General features: G+C 38.7%; 1 protein-coding gene across 13 annotated transcripts in view; it reads left to right on the top strand.

Annotated features, from left to right (window-relative positions):
* SLC4A10 (solute carrier family 4 member 10) overlaps window positions 1-22,237 on the top strand; it is a 240,184-nt gene that overhangs the window by 202,962 nt on the left and 14,985 nt on the right. For all 13 annotated transcript variants that reach the window (XM_081943648.1, XM_081943642.1, XM_081943641.1 and 10 more), the window contains 8 exons: window positions 4,617-4,778; window positions 6,313-6,426; window positions 7,210-7,371; window positions 8,281-8,532; window positions 9,954-10,022; window positions 12,294-12,467; window positions 13,381-13,503; window positions 19,798-19,865. In XM_081943648.1, the coding sequence (XP_081799774.1) occupies window positions 4,617-4,778; window positions 6,313-6,426; window positions 7,210-7,371; window positions 8,281-8,532; window positions 9,954-10,022; window positions 12,294-12,467; window positions 13,381-13,503; window positions 19,798-19,865 (1,124 nt within the window). The remainder of the gene's footprint in view (window positions 1-4,616; window positions 4,779-6,312; window positions 6,427-7,209; window positions 7,372-8,280; window positions 8,533-9,953; window positions 10,023-12,293; window positions 12,468-13,380; window positions 13,504-19,797; window positions 19,866-22,237) is intronic.

Genomic DNA, 22,237 nt, shown 5'->3' on the forward strand with positions numbered 1-22,237 from the left:
AATAAGATGTGCCTTGACTATTCTGTTAAAAGTGTTCACTATGAAGGGAAGAAGGAGAAGCCCCCACCAATTTGCACCAAATATGCAAGCAGTTTTGAAGACAGATAATTAGGGATCTACTCTAAGAAATGTGGCTTTGTGTATTTCATTGGACTCCCTGAAAAAAAAGCAGATTCTGATCTCACAAGAGAACTTACTTCCATCAAATGTTTGAGCTGGGGGGGGAGTTCTTTTGCTATCTGCCCTTGGGGTCACATTTCATTCCATTTAGAAAAACCCCTTGCCATCCGTACAGCATTTTCAGTAGGCCATAAGGTAGCAGGAAAGTCATAAACACAAACTCTTTTTTACCAGCATGTTGAATGTGAATCAATATGATGTTTGTTTTATTATGGTTGATAACCAGGAAACCTACTAAGACTGATAGCACAAGAATAAAAACAAAAGCAAGCAGGAAGGGATGAAAGCAAGAGATAAACTGACCCTGCTTTCTGCATAGTAGCCCCTACCTTTTGGACTAATCTCATCCAAGGCAGCTGTTGAGGCCCCCACCTTGTTGCAATTCTCTATAAACAGTTCAAGCTGTTCCATCCCACCATACTTTGGATACCAGGTAGTGGTGGGATTCAAAAAATTTTACTACCAGTTCTATGGGTGTGGCTTGGTGGGCGTGGCTTGGTGGGTGTGGCAGGGGAAGGATACTATAAAATCTCAATTCCCTCCCCACTCCAGGGGAAGGTTATTGCAAAATCCCCATTCCCTCCCGATCAGCTGGGACTCTGGAGGCAGAGAATATATGGGGGCGGTGCCAGTCAGAGGTGGTAATTGCCGGTTCTCCGAACTACTCAAAATTTCCGCTACTGGTTCTCCAGAACTGGTCAGAATCTGCTGAATACCACCTCTGGTACCAGGTAACTGAGTGGGCATTTATTCTGAGTTTCATCTTGGCTTTTCATTTGTGGTTAATTTTTATTTTTGGATATAGCTTTTGAAATGCTTATTATGTTTTATTTTTGAAATAAATAAACAAAGAGAAGTCATACAAAACACTGCTTGTCATTCTGCCTAAACAGTACATAGTAAGGGTAACATTAATCTGAGTGGCCTGAGAATTTTACTAAGTGTGGAGTTGTAAAATTTCCGCAACTATCCTTAGAAAGGGGAAAAAAAATGAAAGGAACCCCAGCATAAGTGATATCACTTCACAGGGACAAAAACAGGCTATGTACAGAATTTTCTTTCCAATAAATCGCTGATGATGAACTGATCATCATTAGCTTCTACTAAAATTGAGTTAAGGATCTTTGTAACATCTGAATGACTTGGCTTCCTAAAAATACATGTCTTGGAAGACAAGACTGGTCTGATTGCCTTCCAATGTGCATAACTCTCTGATTTAATCCTAGCTTGACATAATCAAAGCTCCTCGTTAATAAATGATGTGTCTTGTGACAAACCTGCCTATAATATGAGTACAGATCATGCTAAAGAAGAATAATCTTGATAATGAACCTAATGTAGATGTGTACTGCTATTGTTATTCATTTATTATTATTATTATATCTATATCACCATTCTGGTAACACTGGCTTCTCAGCGCAGAACTTCCAAATATTGGAAAATATTTCTAAGAAATTTCAACTGTTCAGATTCCACTAGTGCAGAATTGTGATACAATGTGATTTGTGTAACACATGGGAAGAATATTATATTTTTCTTTAGCTAAGAATAGCGTGAGTCCTACGCAAGACGTCACAAGAATATTACAAAGGTTGCATGGTTGCAGCAGGAATATTTGTGCTTTAGGGCACTTTAGAAAACTGGCATATTATGTTATTATTGGATACCCTTTTGGTTGCAAAGAGCCACACTGAATATGTGGGATGAGGATATTGTTAAGAGCAGCAATAGGAAGATCTTGTCTTAAACCTAAATGGATGATCTGGGTTGCTTCCACACATACCCTTGAAGTTTTTGGGCTAGGAAAGACTAAGTCATCCTAGATGACACAAAAGAGTATTTAAAGGAGATACATGCAGCCCTGGGATTATTAATTTCAAATTCAAACCATATTTTTATAGGAATGCAATTATTTAGCCTCTTTTGTGGTTGAAAAATGCCAGGCTTGCAGGAGAAGCTAAAACAAATGGAAACAAAGGGACATTTTTAAAAAATAAAATAAAATTAAATTAAAATTCCAATCTGGTGTTCTCAGTGCTGTAGTTTTTAAACTGCAGGCTGGTTTAAGCAGCTGGGTTATGCAAATACTACAGCATCACATTTGTTAGTGTCTGTGAACCTGAAGGAAAGTTTTGAATCATACATTTCCATCTTCTCTGTTTTCTTTCATTATATTTGAACAATCAGAAGGGGTATCATTTTAATTGTTTCCTGGGTACTATATACAGATATTCTTATCAAATAATCTAGACTTTCCATTTGCAAAAAAAAATCCACTTTCAAAATGTTCTCTCCTCCACTCCCTTCCCATTTAAAGAGGGGAAAACATAGTCTAGGCAAATTCCCAATAATCTGTCAGTTCAGCCATATAGACTACTGTATAGTGCAGATTGCTGACAGATCTCCTTTAAATGGTCTTTTAAACGTTTGCAGTGAACAAACGAGCATATTATGTGCTGAAGGGTTTGATATGGAAATACATTTTAAGGAAGATTCTGTACATGTTTGCCGAAAGTGTTTCTGCACACAGAAAAGCACCACGAAAAGCTTGGGAATAGGATGTGGAATGTGTGCCTTTCGGAATGAGCATTCAAATATTTGTCTGAACGATGTCGTTTTTATTATAATGTGGTTGTGTGGAGTCTATCTCCCCCTGGTGGCAAAAGAAAGTCCTCTCTAATGTAAAACTAGCAGAAATTATTTAAACGGTTGTATGTTAATCTGATGTTTTCCATCAGACCAACCTCCAAGAAGTTGTGCTTTACAAGCCAGTTACTTGACACTGATCCAGAGGAAATGGTTTAGAGCTTTTTAGCTGTGCACTTCATCCAGCTTTTCCTGCCTTAAATTGGTTGTTAAAACTTAGTTAATTTCTTCTAAGACCTGCATTAGCAACATGCTAAATTAAAACAAAACAAAATGAACAAAAAACATGGCTACCAAAAATGTAAAATAATGGTTGCTAACAAAGTGAGATGAAGTGCCAGGTTAGAATAGACCTCAGAACCTTCCATTAACAACCCTCATGTAACTATTAGCTGGTATGAAACATGATATCAACCAATTCTGGACCTCCCTTTGTTCCTCACTGTTTCCCAGTTACATTAAACCACAGTTAATCCATTATGGTTTTGAGTCAATTAGTTGTTTTGAAATTACTATCCGAAGCTGATTTAATGTTTTGACTAGTTTTGTGTGTGTTTTAATTGGAACCAGAATATAAGGGTCAAAGAAGAGAGAAACAAAGGGAAAGCTAAAAAAGGAAAGATATAATTATGCCTCCAATTTCTGGCTGTTAAACTCAGCTTTAGGATTCCAGGAAGCAAGCACCCAAGCTAGTCCAAGCTGCTGGTTCAGAATTACTAAGAAAGCACCAGCAAATCTGAACGGGACATATGACCTCATGTAGCATCTAGCATGCTGCCATTAAAATCACTTTTTATTCTGGAGTCAGTACTGTGAAGGGTGAAAAGCAACCCCTTTCAGTGCTTGCAAGTCAGAAATTAGCAAGGGGAAATGATGCTATTTAATCTGTGGGGTCCTTGCCGCTCTCGGAGGTTACTGTTTTTCTTGAAGACATTTCTTTACCAAACTCAATAGCATCATCAGCGCGCTGATGGTTATGCACATTTTAATCTTCCTCCAGTATTCCCAGACAGCAGGGATAAAAAGGCGTAATACTTTTTCTAACTTCTTTAGCAGCCAAATTTAGTATGCTGCCAATTGCACTATCAATACAAGTCCAGAGCCAATTCTAGACTCCCAGATTAGAGTTTCTGTACATAATATGTCTTTCAAACATGTAAGGTATTTAAATATACAATGTAAATTATGCATGGGGTTTTTAAAAATGTCTACAATAGCCTTCAATGTAAGAAAGAGTATTACTGATCATGTAAAGTCCTGTCTTTGGTTTCTTTATAACACATGAGTAAATACCAATAGTACAATACCAATAGTTGATTCTCCAATGTGGTAGCAGTTACAGGCAAAACACAGGCAAAGGAGAGATTGGTTTCCGGTTTCAATTCATAGAAGAGACTAGATTAGTTCTGTTGCACAGAGGCAGAGCTACATAGGTAAGCCATGCCCAGGCTCCGAGCTTTCTGGCATGGCTCTCAGTCATCAAATAATTCCCATTGGCTGACCAGTTGCCATGCCTATACATTGGTTGATCTTGTTACCATGTTCTATTTCAGCCAGTCCCCAATGGCTGACCTATTGCTATGTTCTATTCCAGTTCATGAATATTCTGACACTATGCTCCTTTTATGATTTGCGGACCAACCCCCAGAATTCCTGAGCCAACTATGCTGATCTCAGGAATTCTGGGAGTTGAAGTCCACAAGTTATAAAGGGGCCATATTTCCCCACCTCTGCTTTATAGCATGCCATCAGTTAGCAGACAGAAATAGTGCCTTTACTTTCTCCGCTAGGAATGCCAGAACTGGAAAGGGATATTTGTTGGACGAGCCTGTGGCGATCATGAGCCTTATGTTCCAGATGTCCTCTTCTGGTCAGTCATCTTATTCTTTTCTACGGTCATACTGTCGTCCACACTGAAGCAGTTCAAGACTAGCCGTTACTTCCCAACCAAGGTAATTTTTAAAAATCAAATCATGAAAGAAATATTGTAAGCACATGATGCAAGACACAGTTATCCCTAATTTAATTGTTATTAGTATCATCTTGGTTCTGCAACGCGGGACAGCATTTTAAAGAAGTTTAATACCTTTGGGGGATTGATATCTGAGAATAGCAATGGAGAGGAGAGAAAGTATGTTTTAACTTTTCTTCTTCTTCCAAACTGGGCAGGAATTAATTCTCAGCAAAATAAATAAATCAGAAATTTTAAATGTACCGATAGTCCTTGACTTTGCAATGTCCCACCGTCATGTGAATAACCCAGCTTTACCATTGTTGATCCAATGCTGTGGTCATTAAGCAAATCAGTTATTCACTACGACCAGGTTTTGCTGAAAACTAGAAGTAAATGTCAGTTTTCAGTGAAAATGTAAAACGTGGTTGCGTGAACATGACATGTTGCAAATGGCTTGAAATACAAGTCAGTTGTTAAGTACCCAAAATGCAGTTACATAACTGCAGAGGGCTTCAGAACTGGTTGCAAGCATGCCTGGAGAGTCCATCCTAAGTCAAGAGCTATCTGTATGCTTTAAGTGTCAGGTCCTCCTTAGGGATAACATCTTTTAATACAACAGGGCAGCTTTAGGCATATTTGCACCTGAAGCCAAAACTCAAATGCTTCTGCATCCTATGGTCTAGTGCTACCTTTTTGTGTGTATGAGAGTGAGAGGGAGGGAGGGAGGGAGGGAGGGAGAAGGAGAGAGAGACATTTGTCTGTGTTGAATAATTGTCAAAGCAACTGTACATTTTTCAGGCTCACAAAGAAGACTTTAAAAAACAACAAAACTGCTTCACAGGTAGTGCTGTGGCCCGCCAGCGAAGCAGGTGGCAGACTCAGATAGTGAGGAGGTTGGGGAGGAACATGGGTCAGTTCTGGAGTCTGGAGAAGGCTCTGATGAGTGCTCTGCATCAGAAGCAGAGATGGGACCAGGGCCGCCAACAGTTATCAGCTGCCTTTGGAATCAGAGATCAGTGGGGCAAAAGAACAACTCGAGCCTGTTCCTGATGTGTGCATGCACAGAGCTGCCAGGAGGAGGGAACAGTTAAGGAACAAAGAAACAGGTTGATGGTGAATGACCCCTCCCATAGGGAATAAAGAGGAGCAAAAGGGGAGTGGAGTTTGCAGGAGACAATTAGTTTGCTTAATTAGTGTGAAGATCTGTTTGTGACTCTCAGAGACTCTTTGCCAAGTATTTTCTTGTACTGCATTGCGTTTGGAAGATATTGGCCTGGCAGCTCTCCAAGCCTGATAAGGTCTGTGGTTGTAAATTCACCTTTGAAAGACTGTTAGCTTAATAAAAAGGGGTTTTGTCGGGACAAGGACTCTGCTTTGTGATTTTGTGAAGCCTCGGTCAGACAGATAGTTTGAAGCATTTACTCTGTAAGGTTGTTAAAATCTTTAACAACCCACCTGGTAATTGCTTTTTTTTCCTGCTCATTTATGAAAACTTTTTGCATTCTCAGTGATGATTGGCTTAATATTTACAGGTACGGTCTGTGATAAGTGACTTTGCCGTCTTTTTCACCATCCTATCTATGGTGATAGTTGACTATTTCCTTGGGATCCCATCACCAAAACTTCAGGTTCCAAATGTTTTTAAGGTAATTCCTCATCAAGTTATCCTAGACCTCACAAAAACATGGCATTGGCTATGATCAATGCATCTCATAGCTATTTCATGCTGAACTTGATTGAAATATCAGGGATATGAACTTTGTATAACACATTTTTAATGGAGGAATTTAAGAATAAATTCAAATGGTAAATGAAGTACAGATTGCTTTGCTTAACTAAGCTTAGTAAGGACTTCCTTGTCCCGCTCCAATATCTGTGTTAAATCCCTAAAAATCTTGCAGTATTAACTGGGGAATCCTGTGTAGATTTTTTAATACATTCCTTAACACTTACTCTTTTGTATTTTAAAAACAAGCACTGTGGACATATGAAATTTGCAAGGATTATTATTTTTTAAATTCTGAACTATCACCAGAGCTATTATCAGGGCCGGATTTAGATGAAAAGAGGCCCTAGGCTATTTCACTTATGGGGCCCTTTCACCTCCCATTTTTAAGTTTGTAAATTACATGAGAGATAATAAAATACATCATTACTGTGATATATATCAATATATTAAATGAAACATGTTGTAATTGGTACTAACCTTTATAAAAAATGTGGCACGGATAATAAATAAAAATAAAAGGCCCCTCTGAAGCCTAGTTAGCCTATAGGAAAATCCGGCCCTGGCTATTATAATTGTCTGAACCTAATGTAAAACATTTTGATTTTATAACATGTAACATATTTTGCCCCCTTTTTAGAGGGCAAATGATGTTTTGATTTAATAAGTTTCAACCGTCTGAAATGTACTTGAATTCTTTTAGCCTACCAGGGATGACCGTGGCTGGATTGTCTCACCTTTGGGTCCGAATCCTTGGTGGACAGTCCTAGCTGCTCTAATTCCGGCTCTTCTTTGTACCATTCTGATATTTATGGACCAACAAATTACAGCTGTTATTATAAACAGGAAAGAACATAAGCTAAAGGTAAGAAAGTAACTCCACTGAAGTTGTTTTAACCTTTTACTTTATGATTCCAGGCTCTCCGCATATTTTTAAATGCAAATTATCTTCTTGACAGCATTTAAAAATAGGTATTTGTATCTTTCACTACAGATTGTCGGTAGAGAGGGGAATATATTTCTTGATGCAACAGGGGGTTAGTGCATGTCACAAACTGAGAGGGGTTTTTTTGTTAGCATGAATAGGCAAACCTGCTCCAGCATAGATGCTGTTCCATAAATACTGTATGGCGGAGGATTTATGCAACAGTCCTATACATCAGGTATGAAGATGTAATTTGAAACTGATTCCAACACAATTAGTGGACTCTGATGTCGTTTTGAATTGCATTATAGATCAGAATATGAAGAAATAAATAACAGTGATCCTGTAAAACAATCTTATCAAAGTTAATGTTTCCTGGATCATTTGGGTTACAATTTCAGTCATCCATACCCTAACTTGGCTAATGTCTAGAGTGTTGAAGGTTTTAATCTAAGGTTATTAGATTAGGAGATATGGGAATAAAGACCCTTGAAATAGTACAATCTATCAAGCATTGAGCTGTGATTTCTCACCTGGATGAAGAATGTATAGAAGGAACTAAAGATACATCTGATCTTGTGTATGAATGTGAATATTTCTCATCCGATGCCTTCTAGATGTATTGGACTACAGCTCTCGGAATCCTATCTAGGGCAGAAGATATTAGATTGAGAAAAGTTGATACGCTACAAGAGGGGGGGGGAAACAGGAGAAACTTTAATACAATTTCATGTACTTTGCATTTATTGGCGTATAAACATTTATTAAGTGCAACTGTTGGTTCATATTCTAAGTAGATGTTGCCTCCTATCCTTCTAGCTTTGTCTGTTGTCATCTCTATTTTAACAGAAAGGCTGTGGCTATCACTTGGACCTGCTGATGGTGGCCCTCATGCTTGGTGTGTGTTCAATCATGGGCCTGCCTTGGTTTGTGGCTGCCACTGTTTTATCCATCTCTCACGTGAACAGCTTAAAGTTGGAATCCGAATGTTCAGCTCCAGGAGAGCAGCCCAAATTTCTTGGCATTCGCGAGCAACGGGTCACTGGGCTCATGATATTTATCCTGATGGGCTGCTCAGTCTTTTTAACCAGAGTGCTTAAGGTAAGTATACACTTCATAAAACCAAGCTAAAAATGAATTGCACTTTATGTACATCTGACGTCAATTTGGAAGTCATGGGTCCTATGAACAAATGATACTTTCGCTATGCACTTTTTTGTCCATTTCACAATAAAGCATATGTTTTGAATTTGGGTTCAAATGTTGGGTATCTCTATTTTAAACAAAGGATTTTAGGTTGCAAAATATTAGAAAAGTAGGTGGATGAGATCCTGGAGAATTACTGTCCATCCAGATAGACCTGACCTTCATAGACTAAATATTTGACTGAAAAGATACTACTGGTATCATATCTTTATAATCTAATTCAATATGAGTAATATTCAATCAGTAATAATTTGAATAATTCTAGTACTGGTTAACTCAAGCTCCCTGTGCCACGTAGAATCTTTAACATTTCAATAATGAAGTAATAAATCGGCATTTCATTTAATAAATTCACCAAGAAGATATGGCCAAATTCAGAGGATTGTTAAGATAAGCTCTTTTTTCTCTTCTAACAGCTGACCAGCAGCTCATTCTTAAGAAATCTATTCTATTTGAGTCAAGAGACCTTGCTGGGCATGATAGAATTTCAAGAGAAACTTTTCCTTCTGTGAACAAAGCTGAATTTGAAGGGTGAAAGTCAAAGATTTTGAAAAAAAACATTTTACATATTATGTATATGGCTGGGCTCTCATAATATTTTTACTGTGGTGTATTGAACAAGTTTGGGAACAAAAGTTTGGTAACAAGTGTGGGAACAATGTTCCCACAACATTGTCAAATGATTTACTAAGACTGTACTACTACTATTCTTCTCATTCTTCCTAGTACCTATCTCTTCCCACTTATGACTATAACCATGTTTCTGTTGAATGTTTACAATTTATATTGTTTTATTTGTTTCCTAGTATGATTTGATTGATTATAGTAACCTATGTTGTATCTTATGATTCGTGATGAATGTATTCTATTTTATTTTTCTTTATGTACACTGAGAGCATATGCACCAAAGACAAATTTCTTGTGTGTCCAATCACACTTGGCCAATAAAGAATATTCTATTCTATTCTATTCTATTCTATTCTATTCTATTCTATTCTATTCTATTCTATTAAGTTATGGTGACCCGTTAAAGCCATAAATTGTAACCCACAATTTCTGAGTTCACTCATTAAGTTAAGTAAAAAACAACAACACCAATACAGCATAGCTCTGCATGTGAACCCTGCAGGCCAATGTTACAGCAATGAAGCATCATCCATGAAGGTGGGCAGGGTCATCTTCAGTCTGCTCTTATGTGAGATGTTGATGGAAAAATACAGTATGAATAAATAAATTGCCAGGTTCTTCATTTTTTCATGCTGCCTGTCACTACCAATTTACTGAGACGATATACATTTTCCTTCTACTTTTTGCAGTTTATTCCCATGCCAGTACTTTATGGTGTATTTCTTTACATGGGTGCCTCTTCTCTCAAAGGAATTCAGGTAAAGTGGAGGATGTGAAATATTTATGTCCCTGTCTCTTTTGTTGCCGCGGTCAACACAGCCAAGTTATTATTGCTTGCTATGCATTATTAAATTGGACACAAATGTGAAAAAAAGTACAACCTACATAAAAAGAGGTGGCTAAACTTCAGCATTGGTAGCAAAACTCTTGAGTCATATCTCTAGACTGCCAGAATGATAGCTTGCATCTGACGTATTACTGGGCCTATGATCCTGTTTCCTTTCCCACCACTTCTTGCCATGAGTTTCCTGCTTGGGAAACTTAAAGACACAATAGCTAGTAAAGACATATAAGGTCATTTCAGATCAGTGGTGGGTTCCGAATCCCATTCTAACCGGTACGGTTGGAACGTATGGCTGGCATCACCCACATGGATGCTCGCAGTGTGCGCATGCGTCGTACTCGCCTGCGACGCTTCTGCAAGCCTCCGCGACACTCCAGCTGCTCGGCGGAGAATTGCGCAGGTACCGTACGTGCCATGCATGTGTGCGGAAGCGCCAAAGGCTTAAATGACAGGTAAGGAGCTCGGGTGGGCCCTCCGGAGCACCGTACCGGATGGGTACCCTGTGCTCCGGGCAAGCTCCAGTACACCCATACCAGGGCGTACTGCGTGCAATCCACCACTGTTTCAGATGTATTAACAAATAGTATCTTTAATCCAACATCCAACATGAGATGTTGGGTTGGCACAATTCCCTGTTTATTGGATTCAGAGAGGCCAAGAGTCCATTTGCTTGTTATTAATGCTAATATAGTAAGTTGGGTCAAGGGAAAGGCATGATGGAAACTGCCTATCTGGAGGAAAAAATCCTTGTTAGGTCCCATATTTTTCGGACTATAACATGCACTGGACTATAAGATGCACCTAAATTTAGAGGAGGAAAACAAGAAAAAAAATAGTTTTTTGCCTCGGTGCATTGCGTTTTTGCCCTCCCCGGCCCCCAGAAGCATTGTGCTCTGCACAGCCCATTTTCACTAAAAATGGGCCCGTTTTCACCAAAAACCCCAGACCATTTGTGCCCTGCAGAGTGCGTCTGGGGGCATGAGAGGGAAAAAACATGACGTATGGAGGGCTTGGGAGCCCAAAAATGAGCCCTCCTTTTTTTTGCAAAAATGGGCCTGCTTTGGTGAAAATGGGCCGTGCTGAGCACTGCAGAGTACTTCTGAAGGCCTGGGAGGGTGAAAACGCAATGCACGGAGGACTTGGGAGCCCAAAACCACCTGTATTTTGTCTATAAGAGGCATCTAAATTTTCACCCAGTTTTAGGGGGGGTGAAGGTGCGTTTTATACTCTGAAAAATATGGTAGTTCAAATGGAGGCTATTTATTTGTAAGTGAAAAGACAAGATATATTGACAACAAAGTATACCACCAAATGTATAAAACGAAATTTCAGTAAAAAATAGATTTACTACGGTATGATTTCAACAAATCCCATTATATATCGTTGTGATATATATTTACTATAAGTGTGTATGTGTATGTGTGTACATGAGGAGAAAACAGGTTTGAAACTGGCCACTTCTTCTCCTTCAGGTGAATCAGTCAATTTTCAATAGTGGGTAGAAAAAAATTATCTCTGCTCCATCCCTGAGTTCCAATGGCTTCTGCCAAATTATTTTGCTATGTTTGTTTGCATTCATGGATTTCAAACAGTTTTCTCCAACTTAAAGACTTTGGATATGTTAGATTTGAACTATGTATATATGTATGTTTTATTTGTTATTTAAAATTTCATGTGTGTATTGAAAGAATGGAATTTAGATGCAAATCACAAGCAATAGCATTTAAACCTATATACTGCTTCATAATGCTTTAGAGCATTCTGAGCCATTTACAGAGTCAGCATATTGCCCCCAACAATCTGGGTTCTCATTTTACCCACCTCGGAAAGATGGAAGGCTGACCCACCTTGAGCCAGTGAGAATTGAACTGCCGGCAGTCGGCAGAATTAGCCTGCAATACTGCATTCTAACTATTGTGCCACCATGGCTCAAGGTGGATTATTTCTGAATTATTTCAACCTCACCCTGGATCTGCTAAAGAACTTCTCACATATACTGGCAATTCTAAACACTTTTCTGAATTAGATTAATTCAGAAGATTAATTCAGAAATTGGGAATCATAAGCATGCGAATTCATAAGCAGAGGCAGACAATGGTTGCCTTGTTCTTCTAAACATTTCATTTGAAGTTCTCTCATGTAATGCCTTTTCCTAAATATAAACAATTAGTTTGTTCTTTGTTAGCTTTTTGACAGAATCAAGTTATTCTGGATGCCTGCCAAACACCAGCCAGATTTCATCTACCTAAGGCATGTTCCCCTTCGAAAAGTCCATCTCTTCACAGTCATCCAGCTGAGCTGTCTTGTGTTACTATGGGTTATTAAAGTTTCAAAAGCTGCCATTGTATTTCCGATGATGGTATGAATCCATTATTTCTGAATTCGTATAAAAATCATTGTTGTCTTTAAGGGACAGTAGTTATTTTGAGCATGGATGTGATTATTACTAAATTCTTTTTCATAATGAAAGGATAACATTTCTCTTACAGACCATACCCACTTCATCCTATAACTCAGATAAATTACTTACATGCATGTCAGTGGTGGGTTTGAATTTTTTTTTAGAACCTCTTCTGTAGGTGTGGCCTGCTTTGTGGGAGTGGCTTGCCTGCCATGTGACTGGGTGGGCTTGGCCAACTTGTAAAATGTGGTGAAACTCACTTAACAACACTCTTGCTTAGCAACCAAAATGTTGGCTCAGAAACTCTGGCATTTGAAGCACGCAAGTCTTAAAGCTGTCAAGTTACAATACCCTTACATCCCTAACCCTTTAAAAAAAAACCCAGGGGTGTTCAAACTTGACAGCTTTAAGACTTGTGGACTTCAACTCCCAGAATTTCTCCTCCAGTCATGTTGGCTCAGGAACTCTGGCATTGAAGTGTGCAAGTCTTAAAGCTGTCAAGTTACAAGACCCTTGCACCCCTAACCTTTTAGAAAAAAACCCCAGGGATGTTCAAACCTGACAGCTTTAAAACCTGTGGACTTCAACTCCCAGAATTCCTCCTCTCGCTCTTCATCTTGATGTTGTGCAGATGGGCGGGGGGAGGGAACCGGTTCTAAACGGCACTGTAGATTTGTGGAACCTCTTCTATAGAAGAGGTTAGAACTGGCAGGAACCCACCCCTGATGCATGTAGCAGTAATTATTGGCTTTGCTTGAGGGAATTTTGCAAATAATTTTAGAACTGTAGACTTTGATTTTTTTCCTTCTAAGAATAAATATGTCATCTGTGCCTGTCAATAATCTTACCATAGTATAAATATTTGGATTAGGTCTTGGCATTGGTGTTCGTCAGAAAACTCATGGACTTCTTTTTCACCAAACGTGAGCTAAGCTGGCTGGATGATTTGATGCCAGAGAGCAAGAAAAAAAAACTTGAAGATGCTGAAAAAGAGGTATGCTTACGATCTCTTTCTTTTGACTTTCTCTCTTTGTTCCTTCTCCAATATTATTAATTAAGCTTATTAAAATTCTATTTTGAAAACAGCAATCTAACAGGTGGCTCTGCAGATAAAGGTGGCCAATTCACCAAGAGTGGATTTGTATGTCTTTTTTTTTTTTGCATAAGTATAAACCAAGATTTTTGGCTTGGTTGATAGGGCCTCTTGGTACATTTTTCATGCAAACAGGAAGTGTATTTCCACATGGAGTAGCCAAAGCTCTGATTTAAATATGAAGTGCTACATGAAATAATTACAATTCACCCAAAGTTAAGTTATTCCTAGGAGTCATTAAGATGCTGCTGATCTATCTATGCTTCTCTGAAATAGTACAGGTTTGGGCATAAGAATTAGGAAAGTCAGCGTGAGTTGGTTGCAAAAATCCCTATGATTTCTTGATTATTCTAACTCTTGGCTGCCATCTACTGCTTCTCCAGATTTCCACAGCTCAGAAGAGGGAGACCTAATATAAACATGTACCAATAGGTAGCAATTTTCCTGCTTTCAGATTTCTTTTACCCAATTTTTCTGTGGAGAAATAATTGGATCATGCACCCAAGCCCGACAGAAGTGATATGTTCTGGGGAGGAGGAGCCAATGTCGCGATGAGACGACATGCGATCTCAATGCTCTGAGATCGCTGTTGATACTTTTGCCACTGGGTGGTCCAAACAGACCTAAATCCTCCCACAGAGACGGTGAAGAGGAAGAATACGTCTTGCTGATCTCAGGGGCATCGCAAAGTCCCTGATCGATCCAAGAGAAGTTCTTCAAGCTGGCGACAAAAAATCTAGCCATTAGGCTGATGAAGTCGGGGCAGCTCCAAAATGGAAGGATACGGAAAGAGAAAGTGTTTTCAGCTGGTGAGGAATTTTTATCGTTTTAAAAGAGACTGCCTATAAAAAAACTTAAAATTAATTTAAATTGGAGAACAGAAGAAATAAGTGGCAGAATTAAGTTTGGAATGGTTTTGGACAGCAGGTTATCTTACTTTTTAAATGCTATCTTCATGGATGGAATTTATGCAAGTCTTTTAAAACGAATGGATTAAGTTTTCTTCTATTTTTTTTCTTTTATGATTCTTTGTAACCTATGGACTAAAATTCTCCTCTTTCATTACTGTGGGAGTTCTTCTAACTCATTCAAGAATTGGACTTTTTTTAAAACTTGAAATAAAAAAAAGATACAAAAAGAAACAAAGAAAATTGCAACAATAACACTGCTACTCGGAGGCTGGAGGTTTGTGTATTGGAACCGAAACACTCTTACTTTTCTCACTGATTATCCTGGCTTGGCACTCCAAGGTCTCACTGCTTGTTTATAGAGAGTGATAAGAAGAAAAGCATACAGATATCCCTTCGAAGTATATCTTTAACTAGAGAAAAGTGAAAATAAAACATTATTGTGAATCTATGCTTAATCTTGTTAACCTTCCAAGCTACAGCAGCAGTGTTTGTTAGCTGGACATAATGGCACAATTTCAACAGCAGAAAGAAATGTTAAGTCTGCAAAAGATATTCTCAGAAATACAGAAATTATCAAACACATATAAAAGGATAGAGAAGAAGTTGGAAGACTTAGAGCATCTAACAGCAAAATATGATGAAGAAGTTGGAGATGTTTATCAAGTGGAAAAAGTGGTGGTTAAAATCCTAAAAATCAAAGAGGAAAATGAATATAAAGAAATTAAATTTGCTGATATTTATGGTGATTGGTTTGTCTCTGAAAATGGAAAGAGTGGAATACTGAAAGAGGAATTAAATGGAGGGAAATTTCTACCCCAGATGGCAAGATACAGAAGAAAAAACAAAAGAATTTATGAATTTAAAGAGAAATTTTATTAGCAATATCATTGATAACACTACCGACAATCAAAGATAAGCTGATTAAGGAAACAGAAGAAGGGCATCAAAATTACATGAGAGATTTTACAAGCAAGGAGTTGCTAAGAGGAGTCCATACAAAGTTGATTAAGGTGATGATTAGAGGACTGACACCACAAATGGCAGAAGATATGAGACTGTTTTGCTACTGGAAAGATACAGGTGTGTTAGGGATGTAACCCTAGGCTTGGCTTGCCAATGTATATAAGCTATGATTACTTTACTGTTACTTTAAATGTTAGAGAAATGTAATTGGTTTATTACCTCAAGCAGCTATAAGAGAAGGCTAGAATGTTTGTTAGATTTCTCTCTCTCTGTGTTTGTTAGAAGCTGGTTGGTGTAAAGTGAGTTATTGAGGTTTGCAACTGTTAGCTATATTTTGTGTGTTAAACTGAGAATATTGATAACTGAATTACTGAACCGTGTATGACTTGGACTGATAACCGGACTCTGAATACTTCTATATTTCTACATAGTAAACTACTATATATTTATACTATTCAGTGTCTCTGTATGCTGGTTTGTGCATGTTATTCCATATCACTCTCATTACGCTTCTCTGCATACTTGCTCTCCTAACGGGGAGCTTAATTACTTAAAAAGGTTGATAGATGGAAGAGTATAATTTAAAACTCGTTAATCTTAGTGAAATTTAGTGACAATAGATATAGTTAAATAAATAATTGATAATGATAATAATGTATACAATGTGTAGTGTTATTATAAGTAATAATTGGATATGAATATTGAATAGTACTCATGAAAGGAAGATTAGAAATCCTTTTGGATTATATATAAAGGTTAATAAAAAAGAACTAAATTAGATACAGTTAAGTCTTGATTATTAGGGGGAAAATGTTATGATACAGGATATAGTTAAATAAAGGAGGGATAATGATAACAACATATATATATATATAGGTATGGGTACAACATAAGGAAACTGGATGTAAATTGTAAACACTGATTTGGAAAGGAGGATCAGAAATTGTTATTAAATATTATGGATGTTTAGCTAGAATAGGACATAAGGACTCAGTGTTATTGGAGGATTTTAGAAACAGTAAATGAAATGCCAGTATGTAGTTATGTATTAAATCTTGGTATATTTTATGATGAAGGATGTTTAAACAATTATAGTCAAACGAAAATGGAGGTATGATGATGGTAACGTGTATAAATTATCTGAGTTAAAATACTTGAGTTAATATGAATTATGTTTGTTGACTGTGGAGGAGATGCACGAAAGCCTTTTTGTAACCAACTGATACACTTTCTACAGTATGTAAAGGAGGATGTGTTTGTTTGTGTTTTGAAAATAAAAAATAAAAAAAAATTATTACAAAAACTAAAAAAAAGAAGTGATATGTTCTGTCTCCTACAATGGGAAGTGTCAAATGTAGACAAGATTTTTTCTTTGGATTGTCCAGGGGTGCATTTGTTTTGGTCTGATTTGTATGTTGCACTTTTCTTTTTAGAAATATGAATGGTGGCAAAAAGGAAAACAGAAATAATTATTTTTTTTTCTTTTCATTTGCTATATTTTCCAAGACCCTATTTTTATATGTTATGGCATTACTAAATATTTGAGGCTATTATTAAACCTGCTCAGCTGTCAAAATCCTGGGAAGCTGTGAAGCTTAGAAATGACAAAATTAACTAGAAGTAAAAATTTTTGACATGGAGCCTCTGGAATTTAATTGGAAAGACACCATTATTCTGGCTTTAAAAATAGAAATCTGTTCCCCATACAGATAGAAATGAAGTTGACAAGATGTTTTTAAAAGTCTGATTTGACTGGATCAAGATTTTCATTTTGTGGCTTGATCTTCAATATAACTGTAAATTTCCATCAATGGTAACCATTAAACATCAAGGTGGAAAGCAATATTTATTCCCAGCCACTTATTATGTCATGGATTAATGTGATATTCCTGATTTAAATTAAATTTGATGCAGACATATATCCAAAGATGGAAATCCTGTTATCTCAACAGCTCCTCATCATAATGAGTGGGCGGTCACTGTATTTTTTAGAGTATGAGACGCACCAAGGTTTTGAAGAGGCAAATTAAAAAAAAAGGTAGGTAGATAGAGGGATAGAGAGGGAGAGAAAGAAAGAGAAATTCAGTAGGTAGGTAGGTAGGGAGAGAGAAAGAGAGAGTAGGTAGGTAGGTTGGTAGATGTTTCCAGGTGTATTTATCCATGTGCTGGAGAAGGAAATCACTGACAAACCTTAAGACTTTGTTTCTGCTGGTACAGCACTTGATCAATATAATTCTCATCAGTTAAAGAGCTTTCCAAAAGGAAAAAAGTTTTTGCACTCTGCAAACCTCCGAAAAACGGCCCGTTTTTTGCAAAAATGGCCCCATTTTGTTCAAATAAAAGGCATGAATAGCCTTGGGGGGCTTGCAGAGTGCTCCTGGGGGGTAGGGGAGGGCAAAAAACAGCAAAAAACGGCCCATTTTTCATGAAAAAGGGCCCATTTTTTGTCAAAAAAATTGCATGCATAGCCTTATGGAGGCTTATAGAGTGTTGCTCGGGGCTGTGGGGGGCAAAAAACGGCCCATTTATTGCTCATTTCTGCCCTCCCCAGCCCCCAGCAGCTCTCTGAAAGCCTCCATAAGGCTATGCACAGCCATTTTGGTGAAGGGGCGGGGCTTCAGGAGGCAAAAAATGCTGTATTCAATGTATAAGACGCACCCAGATTTTCAGCCTCTTTTTTGAGGCAAAAAGGTGCGCCTTATACTCCGAAAAATACGATAGTTTTATTTAATTTCCATTGAAGTAAGTGGGAAACTAACTTAACTTGTATTGCTGATGTTGACGCAGTCATTTAAATGCATTTGTTCCATGCCCCCCCCCCCCAATTCTCCCTCTGCCCACACAATACATATGTCTTTACTTAAAAGGGGTGCTTAGAATAGATTTGTTGTTATGAATCTGTATGGCCATTTTTATACCTTGACCACATTTGAATGCCACTTTCTTGTATTGCCTTTCCACACAGTTCTATGTTTATAAATAAACTTGGGGTTTTTTAAAAAAGGCAAATGCAGTTTGAGGCTGCATCTACAGAAGTAACATTTCCAAACCATCGGGGATAATAGATGACAAACTTAAGAGTTTCACTATAGTATTTCTTTTATCAAGTATAATGCTTGAGCTAATAATACCTCTAGTGGCTACTTGTCCAGCAGATTGAGTAAAAAAAAGCCCCAAATCATCAAAAATCGATGATTTTTGAATGGAAACAACCTAGCAGAAATACCAAATGTTATTTGAATGCCGTTGCTATTAGGGTTATCTATTGCTCTCTCTTCACTTAAGAGTATAAGACTAAGGCGAGATGACTGAGTTTCAAACCCCAGGTCTCCAATAAGGCCATTGGTTTAAGACAGTGATGGCGACAATCAACTGGCTGGCACGCATGTGCACACCAGAAGCCCACTTCTTCTGGTTTCCGGCACTTCTGCACGCATGAAGGTCAGCTGATCATCGTGTACGGATGCGCGCCAGAAACCCAGAAAAGGAACAGGCGCCGCCACTTGTGCTAGGCGACATGGCTCTGTGTGCCACTTCGGGCATACATGCCATAGATTCACCATCATGGGTTTCAGAGAATATTTGTAGTTTAAGGTTAAACTGTAGAATCCTTGGTGCTCTCTGAGCTTGGTTGCTTTTTCTCCTACAGACTGATGATGTTACTTAAGTTGATAATGAAATGTCTGCAAGAAAATAACCAAGCACCAAGGATTCCATAATTGGTTTAAGCTTCCTGCCAATAGGCAAAATCAAGGCAAGGGAATCAGTATTGTTTGGCTGAGCTGGACTGCTTGAAGGAGGAGAAGAATATCATGAAATGAAGGAAGATATAGAATGTTCCCAAAATGCAGTTATACTATTTCTATTGAAATGAATAGAAATTACACACAAAACAAGAGAAGTACTGCAAATGGACTATCTATAGTATCTTCTATTTGATATCTATCTCTGCATCTCTCTATATCATCTGTCTGTCTATCATATTTCACTGTCTGTCTCTGTCTCTCGCTCTCCCTATCATCTCTATCTTTATCTAATTTCATTATTTTTATTTTCTTGATTTCTAATCTTGATTTGTACAGCAAAATTGGCAGGGGAGAGCAAATGCCTAATTTCTGGCACCTACAATTTCTAAGAGGATTTATGAATGAGAAAAATCACTGAAATGACATTTGATTTTCTCAGAACAATTTAAAAAAACATTTGGATGGAAAAGAAGTGAAGAAATTATGCTCTTTTTAAGGGGAAGAGATTGGATCTGAAAATTTCAATATTGCTGCAATAATTTGTTGGTCAACCTCTCCGTTTTCTTTTGTCTTAGGAGGAACAAAGTATGTTAGCAATGGAAGAGGAAGGAACAGTCCAGTTGCCACTTGAAGGACACTGCAGGTAATCTACTCAGAACTAACTGTGTTCCCTGTCAGTGGGGAAGTGAATCTTGGCTTCTCTTGATGCTTTAGAACTAAAAGAGATGCAATGCAGTAGTTTCATAACTGGATTGAGGAGGAGTGTATTTAACTATTTCCCCCATCCCCTTTTTCCAGTTAAACTGGAAAGCTATAAAAGCTATAAAAATATTTTCCCCTTTTTATCCACAAGATTCAAACCAAATTCTGTGATTTCTATTTAAAAAAACAAAAGCCCCATCGCTTTCATTCCGTGCTAGAAGAAAACCTTTGCATCTCCTTTGATTTTAATGATGATAACCAGGGGTGGGTTCCTGCCAGTTCTAACCTCTTCTATAGAAGAGGTTCCACAAATCTAAAGTGCCATTTAGAACTGGTTCCAGCTCCCTCCTCCTGCCCGTCCGCACATCATGAAGATGAAGAGCGAGAGGAGGAATTCTGGGAGTTGAAGTCCAAAAGTCTTAAAGCTGTCAAGTTTGCACACCCCTGGGGTTTTTTTCTAAAGGGTCAGGGGTGCAAGAGTCTTGAAACTTGACAGTTTTAAGACTTGCATGCTTCAAATTTAAGCTTTAATACTTGCAAGCTTCAAAGCCAACATTTTGGTTGCTAAGCAAGAGCGTTGTTAAGTGAGTTTCACCACATTTTATAAGTTGCCCACGCCCACCCAGTCACATGGCTGGCAAGCCACTCCCACCCAGTCACATGGCTGGCAAGCCACTCCCACCCGGTCACATGGCTGGCAAGCCACTCCCACAAAGCAGGCCACACCTACAGAAGAGGTTCTAAAAAATTTTGAAACCCACCACTGATGATAACCCTGGTGCAAAATTCAAAAAGTGGGGATTTAGTTTAGTTAGTTTAGTTTATTAGACTTCTAGACCGCCCCCTCTCCCCGAAGGGACTCGGGGCGGTGTACAGGTACAAAATTAAAACCATACAATCGATAATAAATATAATTAAAATTGGATTAAATAGACCCCTGTACAAGTTTATAAAAATTAAAAACCTAACCTTAAAACCAAACTGTAAAATTTAAAAATACAAACTGAGGTGGAAAAGCTTGAATTAGGCCAGGCCGGCTAGCTGAAACAGGTGGGTTTTGAGCTTCTGGCGGAAGGAGCGGAGGTCCTTGGTCGTTCTAATGTCAGGGGGAAGGTCATTCCAGAGGGTTGGGCCCATCACAGAGAAGGCCCTTCCCCTGGGCGTCGCCCGCTGTCACAGCCTAGTGGACGGCACCCGGAGGAGTCCCTCTCTGTGTGAGCGAATCGGCCGAAGGGATGTATGGGGCAGGATACGATCCCGCAAATAACTAGGTCCTGTGCCATGGAGCGCTTTGAAGATGATAATCAACACCTTGAAACGCACCCGAAAAGCCACAGGCAGCCAGTGCAGCCCACGCAGGAGAGGTGTTACGTGGGAGTATCTAACGACTCCCGAAACTGCCCGCGCGGCCGCATTCTGAACCAACTGCAGTCTTCGGGTGCATCTCAAGGGGAGGCCCATGTAGAGAGCGTTGCAGTAGTCTAGCCGGGACGTCACAAGCGCATGGGTGACTGTGCGAAGGGCGTTCCGGTCCAATAGGGGACGCAATTGGCGCACCAGGCGATTTGATTATATAACTCCCAACTCATTTCTGGTTTGGCTCTTGTTTGGATCTAAAGCTTTAAAAATGCCTACTGGTCTATATATGGTAGAGCTGGATCATGTCTAGCCCAATAAAGAAGCTGCCTTAATTCCAGAGATGGGCTCTTTCTACTTCATAATTGCCCATTAGTGGCTCTGGGTGACTCTCAGCCAGAAGCCCCTGGAGGTCCCAGGGAGCAAGCTGGGGCTTTTGCCATCTGAAAAGCAGATCATTTGTCACTGGGGGGGGGGGGTAGCTCTTCGTAATGGTGCACAGCCACTCAAATCTGAAGTGGGAAAGGAAATTCGGAGATGATGTATGCACACATCACTGTTGGTGATGTGAAGTAACCTGAAAGTAACCACCTTTTCCTGAACCCTCATGGTAACCAGGTTCCAGGAAAATAGGTGTTTCAACGAAGGTGGCACCAATAGGGTGAGAAGTAATCATTGAATGCCGTTGCCACTTTCTTAACTCAACCAGGAAATCCATTACATCTTCAGTTTGTAATTGAATCACTCCAAACTGATTGGAGGGCAAATAATTCAATTCATTTGATCGAAAGTTTCCCCTTGAAGAATGCTTTGACTGAATCTCCTTTGAAATAAATTGCCCACTGAAAGTTTCACACAGTTCTAGCAGGTAATTTGAATGAATACCTTAAAACAGACTGGCACACTTCTTCTCCTTTGGCTGCATTAAATGCTAAAATTCATTGTTTGATTGTGACT

This window comes from Natrix helvetica, assembly GCF_964273705.1.
Source record: "Natrix helvetica genome assembly, chromosome: 1".
In the NCBI taxonomy this organism is placed as follows: domain Eukaryota; kingdom Metazoa; phylum Chordata; class Lepidosauria; order Squamata; family Natricidae; genus Natrix; species Natrix helvetica.